Below are 7778 nucleotides of genomic sequence, written 5' to 3'. Positions count from 1 at the left end.
AGTCCATATGGTGAGAGACATCAGTATCTGGTTGTTCATTTACCAGAGGATGCTTATAATCATGCTGATGTGGTCTGTACTCTACAGTATTTTAGTGACTCAATAAATGCCTAAGTTGTTTTTTTAAAATGCTTTTTAGTTTTTAATAAACATTTAACAGCCTATATGTAATCAATAAATGGCCTTTGCCTATCTTAAGAAAAATTCACTCAGAACTCTATGTTAACAGTTCTTAATAAATCAATAAATACATGCATACACACAAAAATAAGTTAATACATTAACTGTGTTAAGATTTTGTTTTTTTAAAAAGTTGTTTATGTTTTTGCAGAATCCAGTATTGCTCACTGGTTGGTCATTACATTCTGTTAGTTTGATTTCGCTGTTTAAAATGATGCCACCTCTTTTCAGACAGAACCTGTGATAATAAAACAATACAACATTTTTAGGTCCGTGTTAATAAAGCACTTAAAGCTTTAAGTATGGCTAAATGCTTTTTTCAAAATTAAATATATCACTCCTTAGGTGGTAGTGGCCCCAAGTTCAGTAAAGTTGGAAAGATATTCACAGATTCGGACTTCCAGCATCAATAACTCATTAGATATAGGTTGTCAAAACATAAACGGTGCCTCTTTCCCATTGTTGCAAGGCAGACAATGTGCTACAAGCCCAGTTTTATCAAAAGTAGCTGTCTTTCAAGCTACAGGAATAACATTGGTGTCTATGGAGTGAACAGGGTCCGTCTGCAATTTGCAAAACCGCTGCAACAGTAAAGAGACAAATATTCAATAACTTCACTCTTATACATTGTAGTGTCACTAAAATCACTGCAGCCTTCAACTGGCTCCTGTTGTCAAAGTGTTTTAACAGAAATGTAAATGCTGTAATTTGATTCTTTTAATGAACCATGTAACTTGAATGGATGTGATGCTGGTGTGACCACAGTGCACACGTCTGATGTTGCTCACAGTGGTCCAAGGGACGCTCAGGGAGTTTGTGTGTTTGCTCACACTCAGGAAAAATTAGGTAACATTCTGTATGATTTTCTCGTATGAATTGTGCCTCATTTCTTCAGCGTACCTTTGTGTGTGCTGACAGGCATATCCATAATTGCCAAACACTCATACATCGCAAATTGGACAAACTGGTAGCTGACAGGTTTCTATGTGTGACCGGCTGATTAGCCATCATGCAATACAGCTGTGGGGGAACTAATGATTGATTTGGCCATTGCAGCAGGGGGTTCAAATTGATTGACGGACAGGTCCAGCATACTCCTGAATACTCTTGGACAGGTATGCGCTGTGCAGCACGCGAAACACTGGTAAGCTTTAGATTTTGTATTAATATTGTTTCTTCTTTTAAGACCAGTGTTCTGTGGCTGCAGTGCAGAGTCTGTTGACGGTGTCCCGCTTATCGGCGGCGTCATGCGCGTGTAGGGTCGGACAGCCGAGGTAACCAAAATGTTTGTTTATGCTTATTGTTATGGTTGTGTTGCTTGATTGTGGTTAAACATTTCTTTGTTTCATTACAGTTTTGCCTTTGTTGCCTTGTCTTTCCGCGTGTTTATGTCGTTTGTTTTTTGTTTTTTTTAGTTTGTAGTCGTTTTGCCTAGTTCTCTTTCAGTTTGCTTGGTTCGAGTTTTAGTTTCATTTTCTCCCCGTATGTGTTGTTTATCCTCAGGTTGTCGTGGCTGGTTCTCTGGCTCAGTAGTCAGGTTTCTTCCCTCCATGGCTGCATAGGGCCTGTGTGACTTCCAGTTTTAGTAACTGCATTTATATTACCATTAGTGTGTGTTGTGTGCTGAACATATTTTTGTACCAGAATAAAAAATTGTATTTGTTTCTCTGTACGCGCCTCTGTATTCATTTGTTCACGTACCTGTGTTTAGTAGGGGAAACCCTCTGTTGAGAGGCAGGATTGTGAACATTCTTAGGGTGAAATTCCCTAGGTGGCATTTTCGGTTCCGTGTTGAAGAAACTAGAAGACCCTCACCAGTCCTAACTTGGTTACATATGGATGTGAGGAAGATACATCAGATTATCAATCAAACAAATAGTGCAATCACCAGCAGTCTTTAGAAGCTGCTACCATCTAGTGGACATTTAATTTAACCCTGGAAATCTGTGATGGTGAACTCCACATACTCACTGTGGATTTGGTGATCTGACGGTGGTTTAATTGAACGCACATTCTACACACACATTTGGAAATATATTTAATATGAATTGGCCCTTCTGTTGCACACATATACATACACATTTGTGTTTGTTGAAGTTTTAAACTACAGAGCTATTTGGAAGAAAATTTGTCTCATACAACAATTAAAAGTTGCTGCCATTGCCTTGGTGAGATGTTATTTACTTTAATTCTTCCTTAATACAACGCCAGTCTCAAATGAAGCCTATTTTAGGCCCTGCCCCTACTTCCTCTGCTGCCCTGGTGGGTGGCGTGAGAGATTAAACAATAATGCTAGTGAATAAAAGAGGGTGACAAAGCAAGAAATGTAATGACTGGGTTCACTCAAGTAAAGTCATGTGGCCGTTTTTCCACACCAGCTTGCATTTGCTAATGTTGTTGTATTCCTGCTTTTCTTCTACTACATCGTCCTCCTGTCGGTTACAGGGGCGGTTTGATTTGAATGGGATGCACAAGGCTGGAGATGTAGTTCTTGGTGGACTGTTTGAAATCCACTTTTTCTCTGCCTTTCCTGACCAGTCCTTTACCTCAGAGCCACAACAGCCTACCTGCCATGGGTGAGTCTGTTGAGGAAACAGCAAAGACTAGAAACTGGAAAGTTAGCGCCAATTCAAATACTAGAATGTATATTTGATAATGACACTTTTGTCATTTATGCAATTTTCAGCATTTATGCTCAGTCGTCTTGATTTTTTTCTGTTGGATTTGACCTTGATTGTTGCTGTTCAGCTGGTTCTATGCTTTACACAATTTTAATTTTGCAATTTCTGACTATTTGCATGTGTCATGTTGTATTTTTTGCATTAGTTTTGATGTTATAGGGTTTAGGCAGGCCCAGACCATGGCCTTTGCTATTGAGGAGATCAACAGAAACACCAACCTGCTACATAATGTGACTCTGGGATACAGTCTGTATGATAACTGTAACAAACTTGGAGTTGGATTTCGAGGAGCATTAACATTAGCCAGTGGTCAAGAAGAGCAAATTATTTTAGATGAGACGTGTGCAGGAAGCCCTCCAGTACTAGGAATTGTGGGTGATTCTTCCTCTACACGTTCTATTGCCATCTCTGCTGTCTTAGGTTTGTACAGAGTACCTATGGTAAGTTTTCTTCCTTATAGTTGACTTGGATCAATCTGATTTATTTACATATTAATGTAAACTGTAGACACAAAGCAGTCAACTCTAACAAAGCTGGAAGCAACAGCAAAGACTTGGAATGTTTTAGGGTATGTAGTCTGTGTCTTTCACAGGTGAGCTATTTTTCCACATGTTCCTGCCTGAGCAACCGGCAAAAGTTTCCGTCCTTCTTTAGGACAATCCCAAGTGATGCTTTTCAGGTAAAAATATGTCAGTAAAGTTAAGATGCAAAAAGAAACATTTTTCCTGTTTCAAATTAGAATTTGTATAACACCAGTTACATTCACTTTTCTTTTCATTGCATGAGCTTAGAAAACGCACGGAAAAGCAATGATTAAACATGGCTGTAGAACCTGTTAACCACATTTCCCACTGAAAAATGATTCTAATCTGCACGTTCATCTCTTCAATCTGTATTCATTCAGGTTCGTGCTATGATTCAGATTCTAAACCACTTTGGCTGGACTTGGGCAGGTCTGCTGGTCAGTGGTGATGATTATGGACTCCATGCTGCCCGATCCTTCCAATCTGACCTGAGTCTGTCTGGTGAAGGGTGTCTGGCTTATTTAGAAGTTTTGCCTTGGGGCAATGACCCAGCTGAACTGAGGAGGATTGTGGATGTGATGAAGAAATCCACAGCTCATGTAGTCATTGTGTTTGCACATGAAGGTCACATGATTAATCTCATGAAGGAGGTTGGTCTTGAAATATAATTTCATTATGACTTCATATATTTCTACAAATTTGTGTTTTATTTGTCATATCAAAAGATGTATCTAACAGTGTCACACATGTAAGCCTGTAATCTCAACAAATAGCAATCCACTAATAGGATTTTCATGTGAAAATCCTCAGAGTAATTGTACTGATCCCTAGTTTTAAAGCTATGTATCTCTTTACTGTCTAAAACATGCATTGCATGAATAAACATCAGCCATATGAACATTATAATTCAGAGGAGAACTTTAGCGGTAGGAAGAAATCAATGTAAGTATTTGCCACAATATGTTGCACAGGTGGTGAGGCAGAATGTAACAGGCCTGCAGTGGATGGCCAGTGAAGCCTGGACAGCAGCTCCTGTGCTCCAGACCCCTCAGCTCATGCCGTACTTGGGTGGCACATTGGGCATCGCCATCCGTCGAGGAGAGATCCCAGGACTCAGGAAGTTCCTGTTACAAATACATCCCAATCTGCACAACCACAGCAACAGCTATGGGAACAACATGGTGAGAGTTTAACCCTGCAAATCTGGTATTAGGAAAAATAAGAAGCTGTCATTTATAACATGCAGTTTTTCATATATTTCAGGTTAACCAGTTTTGGGAACACACATTTCAGTGCAGATTCCCTCCACCTCCAGCAGGTTGGGTGGAAAGTGGGGGAGCAATATGCACTGGAGAAGAAGATCTGGAGAGTGAGGGGACAGAGTTCTTGGATCTTTCCAACCTCAGGGCTGAGTACAATGTGTACAAGGCTGTGTATGCTCTGGCATACGCCCTTGATGACATGCTGCAGTGCACACCAGGGAGAGGGCCTTTCAGTGGAAACAGCTGTACCACTTTACAAACAATGGAGCCCTGGCAGGTGTGATATCAGTTTGCACTCTGCTTTTTTTTTTTTTTTTTTTACCTGATTCCGGTGCCCTATCATTTCTTCCAAAGTAGCATTTAGCCTGTCAGTTTAAATACAAAGCTATAACGTTCACTGTAAAATGTGCCAAGAAATTGCTATGTGCTTTAAAAAAAAAAAATCCCCATTGCTTTGTGAAAGTGGTGGATTAGTATTATCATGTTAGGAAGGGCAATTGCTGTATTATTATTGATGTGGAAATTTATGTTTTCGTATGTTCTTTGGTATAGTATGTGGTTTGATTGTTGAATATTGTGTGGAATTGTGGGTACTGAGAGTAGAATTATTTTTTATGTGTCCCCTTTGGTTTCCCTCTGTTCCTTATGTTGATAGCTTGTTTATTATTTGGAAATGGTCAACTTCACCACATCATTCGGTGATCAAGTCTCATTTGATGAGAATGGTGATGCCCTGCCAATATATGACATCATGAACTGGTTGTGGCTCCCTGATGGACGAACTAAAGTTCAGAATGTGGGTGAGGTCAAGAGGTCAGCCTCCAAAGGAGAAGAACTCACACTTTTTGAAGACAAAATCTTCTGGAGCTTTCAGTCCAAAAAGGTTGCCTCTGATCATTCAGACTCTTGACTTTCACCCTTCAGTGTAAAATAACAGGTTTTCTCCCCTTAGCCACCTCGATCAGTGTGCAGTGAGAGTTGTCCTCCAGGTACACGAATGGTGAGAATGAAGGGGAAACCTGAATGCTGTTTTGACTGCATCCCTTGTTCTGAGGGAAAGATCAGCAACAATACAAGTAGGTGGTCATGTTTCAGTATTTTTATTTGACTTTGAGTGTACTGTATACAGAATGTGTCTCACTATCTTCCTCTTTTTTTTTGCAGACTCCATGGAGTGCACCAGTTGTCCAGAGGACTTCTGGTCCAGCCCCCAGCGTGACCACTGTGTTCCTAAGAAGACAGAGTTCCTGTCCTACCATGAGCCTCTGGGTATCTGCCTGACAGCCACCTCATTGCTGGGCACATTGATCTGTGCTGCTGTTTTGGGAATCTTCATCTATTATCGCAAAACACCTATAGTACGTGCCAACAACTCAGAACTGAGTTTCCAGCTATTGCTGTCACTTAAACTATGCTTCCTGTGTTCGCTGCTGTTCATTGGACGACCCAGACTGTGGACATGTCAAATGAGACATGCAGCGTTTGGGATCAGCTTTGTGCTTTGTGTGTCGTGCATCCTGGTGAAAACCATGGTGGTTCTGGCTGTTTTCAAGGCCTCCAAGCCAGGAGGTGGTGCTAGTCTCAAGTGGTTTGGTGCTGTGCAGCAGAGAGGAACAGTTTTGCTTCTTACCTGCATTCAGGCAGCCATCTGTGTTGTGTGGATTGTCTCGGCATCGCCACTGCCTCACAAAAACAGTCAGTATCACAGTGACAAGATAGTTTATGAGTGTGTAGTTGGTTCCACTGTGGGTTTTGCTGTGTTATTGGGTTATATTGGATTACTGGCCATCCTCAGCTTCCTGTTAGCATTTCTGGCCAGGAATCTTCCAGACAACTTCAATGAGGCCAAACTCATCACTTTCAGCATGCTGATCTTCTGTGCTGTGTGGGTGGCCTTTGTTCCTGCTTATATCAGCTCACCAGGAAAACATGCAGATGCAGTAGAGGTATTTGCCATCCTGGCCTCCAGTTTTGGCCTCCTGGTGGCACTGTTTGGACCCAAATGTTACATAATCCTGCTGAGACCAGAGAGGAACACAAAGAAAGCAATCATGGGTCGAGGAGTGGTCAAGTCATGACCCGTTTTACTGAAGTGATTAAGTAGTGTGACCCAATATGTAATTTCCATTCATTGACTCGGGAAATGCCCTTTGTATTGTTGTACGTATAACAATTAAGTAACATTTTATTGTCAGAATTGTTTTTTCTCACTGTAAATAATACAGGAAGTTAAAGCGATAAAGAAATTGTTTTGTCATACAGATTCTCTTTTATTACACATGTGACTGATAGGATTCCCTAATATGTAACAGACTTTGAAAGGTTTTCCTGCCGTTCCTATCTGTCAACAATTTAAACATGAAATTCTAGGAGCTTCAGTATCAAGCTACTGGACTTCTCTTTTTGGTTCTTGAAAATGTTTCACCTCTCATCCAAGTGGCATCTTCATTTCTGCCTCACTGTTGGAGAATTTCAAATGTTTATAGCCAAGTCTTCAAGAACCTAAAAGGGAAGTCCAGTTGCATTCTACGGAAGCTTCTAGGATTACCATGACCTGAATGACTGAGAATCTACACAAAGGTGAAATTAGACCACTTTTTATGTGAGTGTTTCTGTTATTTAAACGGGTTCCCTGCAAAGAACTGTTTCAATGTCAAGCTAGCTACTACACAAATAAACTTTACTTTTTTGTTTTCAACTGATGTCCTGAATATCATAGTGAGTTCTACTATCTAATTCTTGATCAATAGATGTCCCACAGACAACAATCTGGACCAGATTTATCAACTGAAAGACAAACCACCTAGTGGTCAGAACAAAGTGAAGTCTGTGCTTCTGGAAGGAGGCCATGATGAGGCGTATCTCCAGAAAGTGCTGCATCTCACATCTTTAGACAAAGACATCAACCAGATATTAGGTCAACCAAATGATATGGCTATAAAAATTTAGATGTACACTTCCTTTGGAGGATCTATAGTTCTGTTAGGGACTTCTGAGCTGGCCACATGGCGTAACAACAACCACAGGAACAAAGAACATTTTTAGATTTATATACAAAACAGGATATTTTTTTCAAAATTGACAGATAAGCTGGTTAATTTACATGTTTATGTTGTTGTAGAAGTCTTATT

At 40.4% G+C, this 7778-nt stretch overlaps 1 protein-coding gene across 4 annotated transcripts; it reads left to right on the top strand.

The window, feature by feature from the left end:
* Positions 1-448: 448 nt before the first annotated feature.
* On the top strand, positions 449-7349 carry LOC111584954 (extracellular calcium-sensing receptor-like). 4 transcript variants are annotated; one of them, XM_055011883.1, is made up of 10 exons: positions 449-1295; positions 1367-1454; positions 2626-3301; positions 3454-3540; positions 3766-4035; positions 4357-4566; positions 4649-4924; positions 5303-5530; positions 5600-5723; positions 5812-7349. In XM_055011883.1, exons 3-10 carry the CDS (start codon positions 3041-3043, stop codon positions 6723-6725), a joined length of 2370 nt encoding a protein of 789 aa, XP_054867858.1. In that variant the 5' UTR covers positions 449-1295; positions 1367-1454; positions 2626-3040; the 3' UTR covers positions 6726-7349. The 4 variants fall into 4 exon arrangements, with proteins under 4 accessions (XP_054867858.1, XP_054867856.1, XP_054867857.1 ...); XM_055011881.1 differs by having other exon boundaries at positions 1684-3301; XM_055011882.1 differs by having other exon boundaries at positions 449-1454.
* The last annotated feature ends 429 nt before the right edge of the window (positions 7350-7778 follow it).

The sequence above is a fragment of the Amphiprion ocellaris genome, chromosome 7, assembly GCF_022539595.1.
Source record: "Amphiprion ocellaris isolate individual 3 ecotype Okinawa chromosome 7, ASM2253959v1, whole genome shotgun sequence".
Taxonomy (NCBI): domain Eukaryota; kingdom Metazoa; phylum Chordata; class Actinopteri; family Pomacentridae; genus Amphiprion; species Amphiprion ocellaris.
Note: the sequence above shows the minus strand (reverse complement) of the source record. Positions and strands in the feature narration are given on the sequence as shown.